General features: G+C 43.7%; 1 protein-coding gene across 2 annotated transcripts in view; it reads right to left on the bottom strand.

Annotated features, from left to right (window-relative positions):
- Positions 1-31: 31 nt before the first annotated feature.
- SPATA31H1 (SPATA31 subfamily H member 1) overlaps positions 32-18,765 on the bottom strand; it is a 36,355-nt gene continuing 17,621 nt past the window's right edge. For both annotated transcript variants that reach the window (XM_085019722.1, XM_085019721.1), the window contains exon 5: positions 32-18,401. In XM_085019722.1, the coding sequence (XP_084875848.1) occupies positions 236-18,401 (18,166 nt within the window). In that variant the 3' untranslated portion in view covers positions 32-235. The remainder of the gene's footprint in view (positions 18,402-18,765) is intronic.

Below are 18,765 nucleotides of genomic sequence, written 5' to 3' on the forward strand. Positions count from 1 at the left end.
GACGAGTGGTCTTTCCAGATGCACAGGGAGATCACTTATTGCCCCTTTATTTATCTTAGGGAAATGGCAGACCCGTTCCCAACCTCCCTCCCCTCAGGTAGACGTTAGAAGTTCGCTGTGGGCACTGGAAGTGGAGGCCGGGGCTGAGCAGGAAAGAAGCCGGGAAAGGGCAGCTTGGTGGAGACTTGGGTGAGGCAATGAATGAGGGGGATAGGTCTCTTCCCATCTAGGAGCGTCAGGCCTCCCGATTTGCCCTACTTTGGGGTGTTGTGCTGTGGTCTCTAGGAGACATGTTTGAATTACTCTTGAACTCTTTATACAGATGATGTCTGGGCCTCGCCCTGGGAGAGCTGTGCTTGAGTCTCTCAAGGGGACTGAGGTGGATCCTCTCAGAATGACTATGTCCACTCCTCTCAGAATGACTGTGCCTGCTCCTCTCAGAGGGCCAGTGCTCTCTCCTTTCAGAAGTGCTGTGTCCTCTCCTCTCAGAGGGACTGTGACTGCTTTTCTCAGAAAGACCACGACTGTCCCTCTCAGAGGGACTTCGACACCTCCTCTCAGAGGGACTGCGACACCTCCTCTCAGAGGGACTGCGACACCTCCTCTCAGAGGGACTGCGACACCTCCTCTCAGAGGGACTGCGACACCTCCTCTCAGAGAGACTGCGATGGCTCCTCTCAGAGGCACTGAGATGGCCTCTCTCAGAGGCACTTTGATGGCCCCTCTCAGAGGCACTGCGATGACTCCTCTCAGAGAGACTTCGATGGCCTCTCCCAGAGGCACTTCGATGGCTTCTCTCAGAGGCACTGAGATGGCTCCTCTCAGAGAGACTGCGATGGCCCCTCCCAGAGGCACTTCGATGGCTTCTCTCAGATGCACTGAGATGGCTCCTCTCAGAGAGACTTCGATGGCCTCTCCCAGAGGCACTTCGATGGCTTCTCTCAGATGCACTGAGGTGGCTCCTCTCAGAGAGACTTCGATGGCCTCTCCCAGAGGCACTTCGATGGCTTCTCTCAGAGGCACTGAGATGGCTCCTCTCAGAGAGACTGCGATGGCCCCTCCCAGAGGCACTGAGATGGCTTCTCTCAGAGGCACTGAGATGGCTCCTCTCAGAGAGACTGCGATGGCCCCTCCCAGAGGCACTTGGATGGCTTCTTTCAGAGGCACTGTGATGGCCCCTCTCAGCAGGACTATATTGGCTCTTTCCACAAGAATTACATAGGGTTCTTTCCCTACAGAAGCTGTGGTGGTTTCGTTCCTTGTGTGTGGGTTTCTCTTTAAAGTGATTGATTAAGGTTCTCTTCATAGGGAAACCAGACAGGAGTCTCCCTCCAACATGAACTCTGGTTCCTGTTTTGCAGTTCTTGGCCTCCTGGCCAGAAATTTCATTTCTCTTAAAGGTTTTCTTAGCTCTGCTACTACTGTCATTTTGAACAAGATCCAAAGGCTGGCTAGTTGTAGTTTTGAGAATGGTACTTCCTTGGGAAACTATGGGGTTGGGCAGTTGGATAGGTCTGGGTTGGAAAGAGCTATCTCTTTTTAGTTGTTGAGTTGATCTGAATTGGTTTCTTTCTCCCCACAATATGCTCTCCTGCTTAGTGGTTGAGTCTTTTGGCCTTAGCTTGATAGTTGGCATCCTGTCTTTTTTGATGTTTCTTGATAAGCAACAGTCTCTTGCTTTTTGATTTGGAAGGTAGTTTTTGCTTGACCAGAAATGGTCTGACCTTGTCCTGTCCTCAGGTTTTTGCCCAACCAAAGCCATAATTCTATGTGCTGTTTGGAATGCCTGCTTTAGGCCCTGAAAAAGCAGCTGAATGAATTTTGGTTGGGGGGTTCTCTTAGAGTGTCTTTTTGAAGAGGCAGTAGTTGTTTGCGATGCTCCACTCCTCTTCCTTCTTAACTGGCCTGGCAGTTCTCTAGAGGAACTCTGTATTATGGTGCTACCATTTGTGTAGAACTTTGTGTTTTGTGTTCTAACTCCCTTGGGGATTCTTTTCATTGGATATTTTGAATCATGGGTCTTTTTGGTTCTCACTTTAGCCCATTTTTCATCCTGATTGCTTTCTGAGTCAGTCTCTGGTAGGGAGTGAACTTGAGTGAATTCATAGTGTCCAGGCTCTCTAATTTCTGTTTTTCCTAGGCCAGGACTGCCACATTGCCTTCGCCTGATGTGGACTTGTATAGGAGCAGGAGACTGGGAAGACCCAGACTGGAAATCTATGGTAGAAGCAGGACTCTTGGAACTTCGAGTATAGGTGTTAGATTTCCTTAGTGATGGTGATCTAGGGCTCCTTGGTGTAATGGATCTGTCTCTTCTGTGGTACTTTGGGACTTGGGGTCTTTTCCCAGTTCTCAACCTAAAGCCAAGATGCAACCTAATCTCGCCATGGCCTTCAGGAGTGCTTACAAGGTGAAGCTGTGGATAGATAAGAAGGTAAGGCCCAAAAGTGGCCTGTAACTTATGACAGCAATTAAATCCTGAACATCGGCCACACTGTAGGCAGATAGGGTATTTTAGGACCAGACCTGAAGCTAAAGGTGGAGGTACATTGGGAGGTATTTGACTCCTTAGCAGTTTTGCTGCTATTTTTAGCTGAAGATCTTGTAGCAGCTGGAACTGTTCTGAGAAGTCAGTTCTGGCCTGGGAGAGAGAACTTGGCTTGAGGGAGTGTTGGGACTCAAAAATCCTTGTCTGTGAATCACTCTGTGAGTTCTCACTCTCTTCCTCTGGAACAGGATCTCTCCTAGCAAAATGTATGTTGAAAGAAGATTCTGACTTTACTGGGGTAGGAAGTTGACTCCCTGTACATTCAACAGGCATGTGCTGAATAACTTTCTGGGATATATCACTGGGCTTTGAGTTTGTTTTCTTCATTCTCATTCTAGTCCCTGAATATTTCTGTATTATGGAGGACAAGGAGCCACGTGTCCACATCCTTAAGGCCATTCTTTTCTCATGACCAGGGCATGAAGTATGTCTCTGAATGTAGTTTTTGACCACTGAAGGTTGAGAAATAGTACCTTGACCCTTCTCAAGCAGACTCTGGGACACTTCCATCAGTTCAGCTGGAACCCCAAATAAATTCTGAATAGACTGACAGGTATTTGCAGTGCCTCTTTCTGCTAAAGATATTTGAGAGTAAAGCTTCCTTTCCATAGTGGTCCCCAAGGCATTCCCTAGTGTTAGCATATTGGAGAGATATTTTCTAGGTAGTCTCTGCTTCCAGGAGTGACTCTCCCAGACATTCCGTTGCCTGCCCAGGACAGACCAGGTAGGTCCTCTTTGAGCTCCTGATCCTGCCTGGAAGATCCTAGATGGTGATTTCCATTTTTGTGGTGGACGTTGAGAGAGGCTCTGGAGTGAGCTCCCTGATTCCTCCATCTGCTTCCTCTTAGTCCTTTCTTTAGATTTGACATCTACTCCTGCGATCTCTGAATTGGGGTTTTTTATGGGGTTAGCTGTCTTATCAGAGGGTTGGTTATGAAGAGATGAGAGAAGGATTGAAGACTGTCTCATAGAAAGGTCTATAAAAGACTCCTCAGGCTGCAAAATATCTGTCCCAAGGTTTTTTATATACAATTCTCTTGATACTTCTGGCATCTCAGAATCCCAAAGGCCTAATTCAGATGTTCTGACAGAGCTTGAGATGAGTGTGTCTAATGAGTTGTATAGAAACCTAGAGAAATAATTCCCAATTTGTAACTCTTCTGATGATCTCTCATCTGAGTCTCTATCCTGACACGCCTGTCCTAGATTCGAATCCTCAGATTCCATGATTTGAGGAGACGCTGTTTTTATCCCTATGGATTTCACAGCCTGATGCCCTTGTTCACCAGTCAACACTATAGGTTTTTTGAATGAAGGTGTTGGCTGTGAGGTTAATTCTGCAGACTTCACTCCAGCATTTGGCCTTGGAGTTAATTCTACAGGTTCCATTGATTCTTGAAGATGTGGCTTTGGGAGTAAATCCAAACAATCTGTTACTTTAAGCCCCAATCCTAGGGCTACTCCTATTGGTTCTGCAATCTGAGGGACTGGCCCTGGTGGTAATGCCTCAGATTTTACAATTTGAATTGGTGGTCCCAAAGTCTTTATAATTTTAAACCCTGTCAAATCCATTCTTTCCACAGTTTGGTGCTTTGGTTCTGTGCTCATTTTCTTATATTTTGCATTTTGCAACCATAGCTCTGAGGTAACCTCTGAAGGTCTCACATCTTGTGGTTTTGAAGTCAACTCAGTATAGTCTACCATTGGAGAGGTTGGGTCCAATGTTAGCCCTGATATTAATGCCACATTCTTCACGGTTTGAAGTGGTGGCCCAGGAGGCACTTTCACAGATTCAACAACCTTTGGGGGAGCTAATAGGTTTACTCTTGTTTGAGCAACTTGAATCTGTGTCTTTGTAGATTTTGTGACTTGATCTAGTGGCTTTGAACTGAACCTAGTAAATTCTGTAATTTGACCCAGTGGTCCTGGGGCTGTCTCTGAATATTTCACATTTTGATTCTGTGACTGTTTTAGCCTCACTGATCCCTGTTCTTGCTGCCACGTCTTAGCAGTGACCTCTACAGGTTCGGCATGCCCCACAACTTGATCTGTTTGCTTTGGGGGCAACTCTAAAGATTCCTCTTTTAGGAATCGCTTAAAGGTCAAACCCACAGATGCAGGAACTTGATATCTTTGCCCTTCTGTTACCTCTAAAGATTCTGGAACATCTGTAATCAATGCTACAGATTCTTCCCTTTGAAGTCTTTTCTCAGAGGTTACTTCCACAGATTCTTGGGTTTGAGGATAGCGCGCTGAAGATCTCTCTGCATCAGTGGCTTTACTTATTGGCTTTGGGGCCATTCCAAGAAATTCCTCCACTTGCAGCTTTGTCTTGAAGGTCAACCCCATAGTTTCTGTAAGGTGATGCTTGGGCTCTGGGGTCATCCCTTCAAATTCCACAACTTGCTGCAGTGGCCCTATATGTAACTCCCCCAAATCCTTAACTTGCGGCCCTAGCTGAGAGAGCAAATCCAGAGTTTCTGGGATTGGGGAGCTTTTCTTTTCCATTAATTCTACAGATTTTGAACCCTGATTCCTTAGCACTGGAGTCAGATTAACAAATTCTGATACTTGAAGGTCTAGCTCCAGAGGCATTCCTGAAGATTTCATGCATTTACCTTTTGGATTTGGGGTCAACTTCACAGATTTCTCTACAGTTTCTGTGCCTTGATGTGCCAAGCTTTGTGCCATTTGTGAAGAATCTGTGACTTGATAAATTGAAGTCAAATTCATAGATTTAGGGACTTGATGCCTTGGCTCTAGAATCATCTCTGCACGTTCTACAAACTGATGCCCTGGCCTAGGGATTATCTCAGAGGAGTCTGTCATTTGAGAGCTTGTTCTTGGAGTTACAGCCTCAGATTTCACTTTCTGAAACAGTGACTCTGGCGCTAGCTCCAAAGATTTTGCAGCTTGTTGCAGAGACCCTGAAGATGATTTTACATGTTTTATACTTTGCAACTTTGGTTCTGGAGTAAATTCCAAATGTTTCATACCCTGTTGCTGTGATTCTGATGACAAATTTGAAAATTTGACACTAGTCAACATTGGTCCTGGCATGAACTTATTAGTTGACTCTGGCACTGACACTACTGATTTCACTCCTTGCCATCCTGAAGTCCGCTCTTGGCAATACATACCCTGTTTGGGGGCCCCTGATGTCAACTCTACAGCGTTTACATTTTGAAAACATGGTTCTGGTGCCAAGACGTCAGATTTAATACACTGTGACCTCAGGCATGCTGATGACTCTAAAGAATTCACACCTTGAGACTGCGGCAATAGATCTGACTTCACAGGTCTCACATCTTGAGAACCTGGCACTGATACAGATACTATAGACTTCTGCCTCAAGCAAGAAATCAATTTCTTAGAATTCACATCTTGAGGTTGTGACTCTGGTTTCAACTCCGGAGACTGCACATCTCGAAAACATGGCTCTGGTGCAAACACCACAGATCTTACACTATGCTGCCTGAGGTGTGAGGGCAATTCCTCAGAATTCATACCTTGAGGATGTGGCCCTGGATTTAACTCCACAGATTTCACTTTTTGAAAACATGGCTCTAGTTCAAACACCTTCCATTTCAGGTTCTGCAGTTCAGAGTCTGAAATCAATTTCGTAGAATTTGCACCGCAAAGCATTGGCTCTTTGTTCATCTTCACAGACTGTATATCTTCAAGCAGCTGCTCTGGTAAAAATAACATAGGTTTCGTACCATTTAACTGAGGGCCCAAAGTGAACACAGACTGCACAACTTGTTGATGTGACCCAGGGTGGTTCACCAAAAATTGGACTTCCGGAAGCTTTGTCCCTGGAGTTAACTCAGAAGACTTCATGTCTTGCAAATGTGATTCAGGGTTGAAAAACATAGATTTTGTACTGTGAGATTCTGTGCCAGGGTTTAATTCAGGGGGTTTCATGTCTTGCATCTGTGGCTGTGGATTAGGCTTTATAGAATTTATGAATTGAAGTTCTGACCCTGAATTCAACTCAGAAGAATGCACGCTTTGCAGCTGTGGGCCACAGTTGAAGGTTGTTGGTGTTATATAATTAGACTTTGTCCCTGGAGTCAATTCACATTTTACATCTTGGAAATGCTGCATGGGGTCGAACGTAATATATTTTATACCTTGAAGTTCTGCCCCCAAATTCAAATCAGAAGATCTGATACCTTTACATTTTGTCCCTGAAGTTAACTCAAAAGATCTTACACTTTGCAAATGTGGCCCAAGTTTGCACTTCATAGAATCGACACATTGTAATTTTAGCTCTGGATTCAACTCGGAAGACTTTGCACACTGCATCTGTGGCCCAGGGCTGCATTCCATAGGTGCTACACTTAGAAACTTTGGCTCTGGAATCAGTTCAGATTTCAGACCTTGCCATTGTGGTCCAGGGTTGAACTCCATAGATGTCTTTTGAATTTCTGCCTTCGGATTCACTTCAGATCGCATATCTTGACATTTTTTCCCCGTCGTTAACTCAAGAGATCTGACACCTTGCAAGGGTGATCCACATTGGCAACCCATAGAATTTAGACATTGTAATTTTGACCCTGGATTCAACTCAGAAGAATTTGCACACTGCATCTGTGGCCCAGGGTTACATTCTGTGTGTGCAATATTTAGAAACTTTGACTCTAGAATCAATTCAGATTTCAGACCCTGACAATGTAGTCCAGGGTCGAACTCCATAAATGTCTTTTGAATTTCTGCCCTTGGATTCATTTCAGATCTCATATCTTGACATGTTGTCCCTGAAGTCAACTCAAAAGATTTTGCTCCTTGCAAAGATGGTCCACAGTGGCACCCCATGGAATCTACACACTGTAATTTTGGCCCTGGATTCAACTCAGAAGACTTTGCACACTGCATCTGTGGCCCAGGGCTGCATTCTGTAGGTGCTACACTTAGAAACTTTGGCTCTGGAATCAGTTCAGATTTCATACCTTGACAATGTAGTCCAGGGTTGCACTCCATAGATGTCTCACATTGATTCTCTGAGCCTGGCTTCATTTCAGATCTCATATCTGTATATGTTGTCCCTGAAGTCAACTCAAAAGATTTTGTTCCTTGCAAAGGTGGTCCACAGTGGCACCCCATGGAATCTACACACTGTAATTTTGGCCCTGGATTCAACTCAGAAGTCTTTGCACACTGCATCTGTGGCCCAGGGCTGCATTCTGTAGGTGCTACACTTAGAAACTTTGGCTCTGGAATCAGTTCAGATTTCATACCTTGACAATGTGGTCCAGGGTTGCACTCCATAGATGTCTCACATTGATTCTCTGTGCCTGGCTTCACTCCAGACCTAATATCTTGACATTTTGGCCCTGAAGTCAACTCAAAAGATTTTGCTCCTTGCAAAGGTGGTCCACAGTGGCACCCCATGGAATCTACACACTGTAATTTTGGCCCTGGATTCAACTCAGAAGACTTTGCACACTGCATCTGTGGCCCAGGGCTGCATTCTGTAGGTGCTACACTTAGAAACTTTGACTCTGGAATCAATTCAGATTTCATACCTTGACAATGTAGTCCAGAGTTGAACTCCACAGATGTCTCACTTTGAATCTCTCTCCCTGAATTTAACTTAGAAGACTTCATACCTTGACATTTTGAAACTGACGTTAATTCAGAAGAGTTTGCACCTTGCAAATGTGGCCCAGAGTTATATCCAGTAGAATTTACATGCTGACGTTTTTGTTCTGAAATGAATGCAGAAGAATTCACACCTTGTAAATGTGGCCCAGTGCGGAGCACCTTAGATTTTCCACCTTGAAGCTCTGGACTAGGATGCAACTCAGATTTTATATCTTGCAACTGTGACCCAGTGTTAAGTGCTGCATAATTTATACACTGAAGCTGTGGTCCTGGATTCAGTTCAGAGCATTTCCTACCTTGTAATTTAGGCTTATGCTTGAATTCCAGAAATTGCTCATCTGGAAGTTTCATCTCCATGCTCAACTGAGGTTTTACCTCTTGCAGCTGTGGCCTAGGATTGAACTCTAATGATTGAATACCTTGAAGCCTTGTTCCCAGGCACATCTTAGAGGATTTCATGTCTTGGAACTGTTGGTTAGGATTGATTTCCAAAGATTTCACATCTTGAAGCTTTGTCCCTTTGTGTAATTCTGAAGATTTTATATGTTGCATATGTGTCTCAGGATTGAACACCTGAAGCTCTGGCCATGGATTCAACTTAAAAGATTTCTCATCTTGCCACTGCTTTCCAGCATTGGACTCAGAAGATATCCCACTGTGAATCTCTGATTTCAAGGCCAACTCACAGGGTTTTGCAACCTGAATTTCTAGGCCAGAGTTGACCTCTGTAGAGTTCATTAATTGAAGCTTTATAGGCTCAGAAGATTTTGCACCTTGGAACTTTGCCATAGGGTTGAATTCCACAGATTTCACACCTTGAAGGTGTGCCTCTGGTATCAACATAGACAATTTCCTATCTTGTAACCGTGGGGCTGAATTGAACCCCAAAGATTTCACATCTTGTCCCTTTGTGCCAAGGGTCAATTCAAAAGGTTTCATATCTTGCCACACCGGCCTGGTAATGCACTCCACAGATTCTCCACTTTGAAGTTTTCTCTCTCGTGGTAACTCTGAAGATGTCACACCTTGCCACTGCGGAACAGCAGATTTAAAATCTTGAAGCCTCCACTCTAGTGTCAAATCAGATTTCTCACCATGTCTCTGTGGTCCAGGGTTGAACTCGGCTGATTTTACACCTTGAAGCTTCCTCCCCTGGGTTAAACCAGAAGATTTCCCACCTTGTAACTTCTGTCCACAACTAAACTGGAAGGATTTCACACCTTGAGGCTTTGTTCCTTTAATCAACTCAGACTTTTTACTTTGTATCTGTGGTCCAGAGTTGACCACTGATTTCACTTCTTGAAGCTTTTTCTCTGGGATCACTTCAGAAGTTTTCATAACTTGTAAGTGTGGTCTGGAACTTAACCCCTTAGATTTCACATCTTGAAGCTTTATGCCCATGATCAGATCAGAACATTTCACATCTTGTAAGTGTGGGCTTGAGTCCAGCTCTACAGATTTCACACCCGGAAGCTTCCTCCGGGTTAAATCACAAGATTTCTCACCTTGTAACTTTGGACTAGGTTTCAGTTTTATAGACTTCACACCTTGAAGCTTTTCCCTTGGGATCACTTCAGAAGATTTCACATCCTGCAAGTTTGTTCCAGACCTGTAACTCATAGATTTCACATCTTGAAGCTTTATACCCATGAGCAATTTGGAAGATTCAATATCTTGCAACTGTGGGCCTGACTTGCATGCCACTGATTTCACTTTTTGAAGCTCTGTCTCCAGTATCAGTTCAGAAGATTTCACACCTTGCAGCTGTGACCCAGTTTTGAACTTCACAGATTCCACATCTTGAAAATTTGTGTCTGATATTAATTTAGAAGATTTCACTCCTTGCAGTTGTGGCTTAGTGTTGAACACCAATTTCACATTTTGAAGCTTTGATCCCAGAATCAACTCAGAAGATTTCAGGACTTGCAACTGGGGACCAGGGCTGAATTCTTTGTGTTTTATATCTTGTAGCTTTGTCTTTGAGGTCCCTTCAGAAGATTTCACAACTTGTAACAATGACCCAGGGTTGAAATCTGTAGATTTGACACTTTTAACCTTTGTCCCCACACTCAATTTAGAAAATGTTGTACCTTGCAACTGTGAGCCAGGGTTTAACTCAGTAAATTTCATATATTGGAACTTTTTTTCAGGTGGTGACTTAGAAGATTTTAGACCTTGCCACTGTGGCCCAGAGTTGAAATCCTCAGATTTCATGCCTTGAAGCTTTGTCTGAAGAATAAATTCAGATGACTTCATACTTTTTGAGTGTAGTGGGGAGCTCAACTCTATAGTTTTATCACTTTGTAATTGTGACCCTGGGCTTAGTACCCCAGATTTCACCTGTGGATCCTGTGTAAACGCTAGAGAATTCACACCTTGAAGCTGTGTTCCTGGGGATGACTGTAATGGTTTCACTTCTTGAAGCCATGGTGTCAACTTAGGAGAGTTCGCATCATGCAAGTGAAGCCTAGATTTGAACATCATAGATTTTATATCACAGAGCTTTGACTTTGAAGTCAGGTCACATGATTTCAAATTGAGACCTTGAGGCTGAGATTCTTGGAGTGATTCCAAAGAGCGTATACCTTGGAGCTTTAGCCTTGGAGTCAATGCAGATGACTTTATATCTCTTAACTGTATCAACTCTGCTGGTTTGACACATTGAGGTTGCAACCCAAGATTTAGCAGAGATTTCACACCTTGAAGCACTGGTGCAGGCATCCACTGAATAGATCTCATACTCCCAAGCTGCGGCTTTTGGTTTAACTGTACAGTTTTCATACCTTGAAGGGGTGGCTCTGAGGTTGATACCAAAATTCTTCCTTCTTGCAGCTGTGGTCCTGGGGACAACTCAGGAGTTTTCACACTCTGCAACTGTGGCCCAAGGCTGAACTTCATATTTGCTGCAACTTGAATTTTTGACCCTACAGGCAATTCAGATGGCTTCACATCTCTTAGCTCTATTGAAGATTTCAACTCTACAGATTTGATACCCTGTGATTGTGACTCAAGATTTAACTGGACAGATTTCACACCTTGGAATTCAGGTCCTGGTATCCACCGAATACATTTCACACTTTCAGGCCGTGGCTGTTGTTTTAACTCAATAGTCTTCACACATTGAAGCTGTGGCTCTGAAGTTGACTTTGAGGATTTCACTTGGTGCAACTGTGGTCCTGGAGTCAACTTGGGAGATTCTATACTTCGCAACTGGGGTTCAAGTTTGAACTCTTTAGATTTTACATCTTGAATGTTTGATTCTGGAATCAATTCAAATGATTTCCTGCCCTTCATCTGTAATTCAGAGTTGAGATCTACTAATTTTTTATCTTCAAATTTTAGCTCTGGAATTAATTCCCAAGACATCCCATCTTCTGACTTAGACCCTGTCTTCAACTGCTCTGAATTCATGCATTGCTGCTCTGGTAAGATTACAGATATCTCACCAACCTGTTTTGGCCCAGGAGGTAAATTCACAAGTGATGTCCCTTGAAACTGTTGACTTTGGGCTAAATCCACAGATTTTATTCGTTGAAACTTTTCTTTTCTTGTTGTATCCACAGATTTTACTACCTGCTTCTTTTTGCTTGGGGTCAACTTCGCAGATTTTACACATTGCAGCTCTGGATCTGGAGTCTTCATAGGTTTTAAACTTTGAAGCTTTAAACGTGGCGTACTCTCCAAAATTTTCATATCTTGCATTTGTAGCTCTGAAGTTAGTACCTGAGCGTTCATACCTTGTGATTGAGCCCCTTGGAGCAATGACCCTGGTGCAGAAAATAGAGATTTCTCATCTTGCATCTTTGGCCCAAGTTTCAATTTCACACCTTTCACATCTTGCTGTTGTGTTCTTGGGACCCACTTTATAGTTTTTAATTCCTGATTTCTTGAATGCAGAGCCAACTCAGCAGATTTCACACCTTGAAACTTGGAATCTGGGGTGAGTTTTACAGATTTGACATCTTCTATCTGTGGCCCCGAAGTTATCTCCACAGATTTCTTGCCTTCCAGGTGTGGACTTGAGGTCAGCAACATAGATTTAATACCTCTTTGACACTCTTCTGGAGTTAAGGCCACAGAGTTCACATCTTTCAACTCTGACTCTGAGATCAGCAACTTAGATTTTAAACCATGAAGTTTTAATTCTGGGGTCACCTCTACTGATTTCATTTCTCCCACCTGTGATCCAGGGATTAACACCATAGATTTGATGTTTCCTAGTTGTGGTATAGATGTCATACTTCCTAAATGTGGCTTTAGGGTTAAATTCACAGATTTCATGTCTTTCAGCTGTGGCTCTGGCATTAGCACCTCACATTGTAAACCTTGAAGCTTTGAGATGGGGATCCACTCCACAGGTTTTACATCTGGCAGCTGCCTTCCTTGAATCAATTTGGAAGATTTCATAACTTGTAACTGTGGTCTTTTGATCAACCCAGAATAGTTTATACTTGGCAACAGTGGCCCAGGAGTCAACTCCATAGATTTTGCATCTGGTATCTCTGGTTCTGAGACTAATTTATGAGAAATGTCATCCTGAAAGCTTGACATCTGGTCTACTGCTACACACTTTACACCTTGAAACAGTGGTTCTGGTACTAACAACTCAGGCTTACCCCCTTGCTGCTCAGGTTCTGGAGTCAACTCCATAGATCTTACTGCTTCCATCTTTGGCTCTGGGGTCAACTCAAAAAATTTCACATATTGTAGTTGTGGCCCTGAATTTAACTCTGAAGATTTCACACCTTGGGGTTGAGTTCCTGATGTCAGATTACAAAATTTGACATCTTGTAGCCATGGCCCCATCTGTTTTATACCTTGAATCCCTGGAGACATCTTTGCTAATTTAGAATCTAGAAGCCCTAACTCTGGAGTTGTCTCTACAGAATTCACACTATGGAAGAGTGACCCTGGGGTTTGTTCCCCAAATTTGACACCTTGAAGCTTCGGCCCTAAAGTCAATTCAGAAAAGTTGACATCTTGCTGCCTTGGCCCTAGGTTCAGTTTCTCAGATTTCACACTTTGAAACTGTAGTTCTGATGTCAGTTTCACAGATTTCATACTGTGAAACTGTGACCCTTCAATAGACCGAACAGTTTTCATATTTTCAATTGGGAGCTCTTGACTTAACTGCAAAGCTGGCTCTGTTACAAATCCTACAGACTTCATATCTTGAAGCTGTGTCCCTGATAAAAATTGCACATGTCTGAAACTTTGATCCTTTGGTTCTGGGGTCAAATCAGAAAATCTAACATCTTGCAAGCTTGGTCCTGAGTTTAGTTCCACAAATTTCATACTTTGAGGTTGTGGTTCTGCAGTCAACTGTACAGATACAACACTTTGATGATTTGGCCCCAGAATAAAATCTGATAATTTTATTTCTTGCACTGGGGAGTCTGGGGTTAATTCATCAGATTTCACACCATGATGTGGAGACCCTGAGATTAAATCTATAGGTTTTTCTCCTTGAAGTGGGGACTCTGGCGATAACTCTGAAAATCTAACACTATGCAACTGTGGCCCTAGGGTCAATTTTGCACCTTGGAACTGTGCCCCCTCAGTCACTTCCTCTAATATCAAACTTTGTAGCACTGGCTCTTGTATCATCTTCTCTGATTCTACCACTCTAGCAGTAGTTGACTGTTGAATTAAATCATCTTGTAATTTTGGCTCTGGATCCATCTGCCTAGACTTTACTCCCTGGAGCTGTGGCTCTGGGGTCGACTCCATAACATATGGTTTGGGCCCTGTAATAAACTGTTTAGATCCTACCACTAATGGGGATGACTCAGAGGTTAACTTCATGTATTTCAAATTTTGCGTCAGTGGCTCTGATTTCTCATATTGCATCCCTGTTCCTAAAGTCAACTCCAGAGATCTTTTTTCTGAATATGGTGGTACTGGCATTACCTCCTGGATGTTTTCAACTTGAAATGCTGCCAACCCCATGGTTTCTGTGTTTTCGTATTCTGACCTTACCGGTATCTCTGATGACTCTCTAACTTCAAGATGTGGCCTTAGAGGAGCCATTCTTGCAGATTCTATAACTTGACCCATTGGTTTTTGTGTTAATGCTATTTGGGGCAAAGCCTCAGAAGCCAGCCTCACAGTTTCTGTGCCTTGATAGCCTTGACATAAAGTCATCTCTGAAAAATTTTGAAAATGTGGCCTGGGCATCACCCCAGGAGTTTCCAAGACTAGCTGTGGGGTCAGTTTCACAGATTCTTCCCCTTGTGGCCAGATCTCAGCAGATAACTCTTCAGGGGCTGTGTCTTGATCCCTTGGTCTGAAAGTTAGACCCGCAGATTTCAATTCTTGTAAATGTGGTTCCATCGTCACTTTCCTTGATTCAACATGTTGTAACTGTGTCTCAGGAGTTAACCTACTAGATTCTTCTAGTCGTACATGTAAATCCACAGAATTATTATCATTCATTAATGGGCCTAGAGTCAACTCCCCAGATTTTATACTTTTGGACTGTGGTTCTGTGGTGAGCGGCACAGATTTCACATTTTGAAATTGTGGTTCCAAGATCAAATCCTCATAGTTCGTAACATTTGAACATGGTCCTAGATTCAGATGAACAAACTTGACACCATGGGACTCTGGGGTCAACACCTTTGATTTCATACCTTGTATCTCTGATCCTGGTACCACCTCCAGAGATTCTTGTGTTGTGTGCTGTGACACTGGAGTCTCCTCTGTGGCTTTTACATTTTGGAACATTGGCTCAAGACTGCCTTGGAATGGCATTGAGTTCATCTGCATAGATTTCAAAGCTTGGCTCAATGGCTCTGGGGTATTTCCTAAAGAGGTTTGTATCACCCCCACGGACTCTTTTGCATGGTGACAAGTGTCGGAGGTCAACTTTGCTTCTGTTTCTGGATATCCTGGCTCTGAGAACATCCCTAAAGATTCTGAGGCTGGATGCCGCAGGGTCAGTTCTTCAGGTTCTGCAACTTGAGGATGTGGTTTGAGGTTCAACTCTGTAGGTGTTACTGCTTGAATGTGTGCCCCTGGGATCAGTTCCTCATATTTCATACCTTCTACCTGTCTTTCAGGAGTCAACCCACTACATTCTACCATTTGTTTTTTCACATCTTCAAGCAATGGTACTGGGGCTATCTCCTCAGATCTTCTAGCTTGTAACTGTGGCTTTAGGGTCAACTCCACAGATTTCATGTCTTCTTGTAGTGGTCTTAGGGTCAACTCCACAGTTTTTATACCTGGAAACTCTGATGGTAGGCCCAAATGAACATACTCCATACCTTGCAACTGAGAACTGGGAGCCAAATCTATAGATTCCCTACTTTGCGACTTTGGTGCTAGGACTAAGTCAGCAGACTTTTCACTTTGTTGTTGTGGTCCCAGGGTCAATTGGATAGATTCCACACCATGAAGCGGAGACCCTGGGGATGACTGCACAGATTTCTCACTCTGCAGCTGTGGTACGGGGGCCAACTCATCAGGTTTTACACTCTGCAGTTGTAGTTCCGGAGCCAATTCTATAGAATTTACAGTTGGGATCAGCTGTCCATGTTTTACCATTTGTGGGATTGAACATGTGTTTATGTCTACAGATCTTATACTTTGCAGCCCTGGTCCCAAGTTCAGTTTCCCCGAGTTCAGATTTTGCAATAATCCTGGGGATAACTTCATAGAATCCATAACCTTAAGTTGTGGCACTGGCTGCATCCCCATTTGAAGCAGTGATGTGGTAGACATTTCTGCAGATTCTGTGACTTGAGACAGTGGTTTTTGGCTCATTCCTATAGATTCTGTACCTTGGCCCAGTGACCTTGGGATTGTCCCTAAAGATTCCATTATTTGATGATGTGACTGTGTCATCTCTACAGATTTCTTCCTTTGTAGCCATGTGTCAGAGGTCAACCCCATAGTTTTTACTTGATGGCTTTGCCCTGGACTCATCTCTGAATACCCCAGGGTTTGATGCCACGGAGTCAACCTTGAAGATTCCATGACTTGATGAGGTGGCCCTGAGGTTAATGCCATAGATTCTGTGCCTTGATGACATGGTTGTGAAGTCATCCTCTCAGTGTCTAGCACTTGAATGCATGACCTTGGAGTCAACTCCAGAGATTCCTTGACTTGAGATATTGTCCTTGGGATAAAAGCCTGAGTTTTTACAACTTGTAACTGTGGTGCTGTGATCATTTCCATGGGTGACTTCAGAGATGTTGGGGTTACCTTTAGAGAATGTGTGGATTGATGTGATGGCATTGGGATCACCCCTACTGATTCCATGACTGTAGCTGGTGGCTTTGCAGGTAAACCCACAGATTCTTCTACTCCACATGGACCAATAGTCATAGGAGAGCTAATGGAGGTCAAAGCATCTAATTGAACTGCCCTTGGGGTCAAATCTGCAATTTGAGATTGTGAATCTGAGGTCAAACCCCCAGACTCTATAACATATGGCTGTGCTGGTGGAATTATCCCCATGAAATCCATAGCTTGTAATAGTGCCACTGGAGTTACTTTCATGTAGTCCATCACTTGATGCAATGGCCTGGGTATCATTTCCAGCGATTTTGTATTTTGACATATTGGCCTTGGAGTAATTGTCAGTGGTTCCATAACTTGATTTTGTGGCCTTGATGTTGTGCCCACTGATTCTAGAACTTTATGCTGTGGCCCTGGGGTCATTTCTACAGTTTCTATGACTGCATGTTGTAGCTTTGGACTCATCTTTCCCGGTTGTATGACTTGATGGTCTAACAATGTGCTTCTTTTCACTGACTCCATGACTTGATATTGCATCCGTGGGGTCAATCCCACTGACTCTATAATATCTGGGCGTGATTTCTTAATCATTCCCATAGAATCCATGACTTGAAGCAATGCTATAGGAGTTACCTTCACATTGCCTATGACTTGATTCGGTGGTCTTGTGGTCATCTTCCTTGATTCCATATCTTGCTGCTGAGGCCCTGGGGTTACCTCCACTGATTCAATGACTTGATATAATGGTTTTTGGCTTACACTGACTGTTTCCATGGCATCCACTGGTTTCACAACTTCATTTGGTGGCCGTGGGAACAAACCCACAGATTCTATCACTTCTGAATGTGATTCTGGAATCATCCCCATTGAATCCATGACTTGAAGTAGTGCCAGTGGAGTAACCTTTATGCTATCTGTAACTTGATATGGCAGCCGTGGGGTCAGTTCCACATTAGTCACATTAGTCTTATGCTGCTGTATCCTTTTTTCTGGAAGACCTAAGACTCTCTGCTCTATACTAAGCTCTAGCACATGTTTCGGGTCCTTCTGCAGGAAAGTGGTTTCCTCTTGATTTGTGTCAACTCCTACACTTATGGGAGGTGGAGTGCCCACTGGTGTCATTAAGGGCCTGGATTCAAGGATTCGGGGGCCATCTCCAGGTTGTAACTGCTTACCTGGCATGAGAGTCTGTGAAATTTTTGTTTCTGTTCTATTTAATCCAGATTCCACTCCAATGTTCACATGGAGCTGAAATGATGGAAGATCTGGGGATTTATTGTTGATATTTTGCTCAGTGCTTTGATGACTAGGCATCGACAAATGGATTTGGGGTTTCTCTGGTTCAGGGACTCTTCCTTGTACCTCAATTAAATAATTCAGCATTGCCCATGATTCCCTCACAGGCAGAGGCACTGTTTGTTCCCGCAAAGTACAAACCTTCCAAGCCATATGTCCTTCTAACTCCCACCTAGCCAAAGGAGACAACCGGATCGGAGCTGATCCTGACAATAGTGGCCTCTCTTTGCAGATAGAGTTTAGCCTATGATCGGACATCAAATGACTCTTGCTCCTTCTCTCATCTTTTGTTTTCTCTTCCTGTTTGTGGAGATCTGGGGATTCAAAAAGTGAATTGACAAAAGTGCTTTGAGGCCTTAAGGGTGAAAGAGTTGCCAAATTCTGAGTAAGTTTTGATTTCTCAAGCTCTGAGAGCCTAGAACAAGGCAGGGATGTGCCTTGGTGCCTGAGCACAGGAGGTGGATTTTGGGAGAAAATAGGTAAACTTTGGCTCCGGACTTGCCAAGTTGTTCCTTCAGAAAAGACAGGACGGTGAGACAGGCTGGAGCTGTATGATGATCCAGAGGAGATGCTATTGTCCTCAGAACGCCTTCCCTTCTTACAGTCACAACTGGGCAGAACAGGCTCCTGAGCCATAAAAACAGAAGAGGTGGAAGAAGAAATCATATCTTGTGGTTCAGGCAAACATGATCCCATAAGATTTGATCTAAGAAATAAAGAGAAAAGTTTCCATTTGTTTGAAACAGGAAAAGTAGGAAAAGGGAAAGATATTTCATTTCCAATGCAAAACATTTTAGCCTGAAGGAGAACAACAACAACCAAAAGGTTGCTTTCCCCAGCCTCAATCGCTTATTTCTGTAAAGAATTCCTCCGCCAGAACAAAGGGAGGCCTTTGTCCTCATTCCAATCAGAAATGATTCCCAGACCAGTGGTTCTTAAACTTCATTCGAACCCAGAATTTCCCCCCACTAGCAAAACTAAACTAACTAAACTATCTTTCTTCTCCCTCTCCCTCCCTCCTTCCCTCTCTCCCTCCCTCCTTTACTCCCCTCCTTCCTCTCTCTTAAAAG

Source organism: Sus scrofa, chromosome 3, assembly GCF_054392235.1.
Source record: "Sus scrofa isolate SSC_HxYL_T2T_F1_AM1 chromosome 3, Sscrofa_HxYL_maternal_Yorkshire_Landrace_v2.0, whole genome shotgun sequence".
Taxonomy (NCBI): Eukaryota; Metazoa; Chordata; class Mammalia; order Artiodactyla; family Suidae; genus Sus; species Sus scrofa.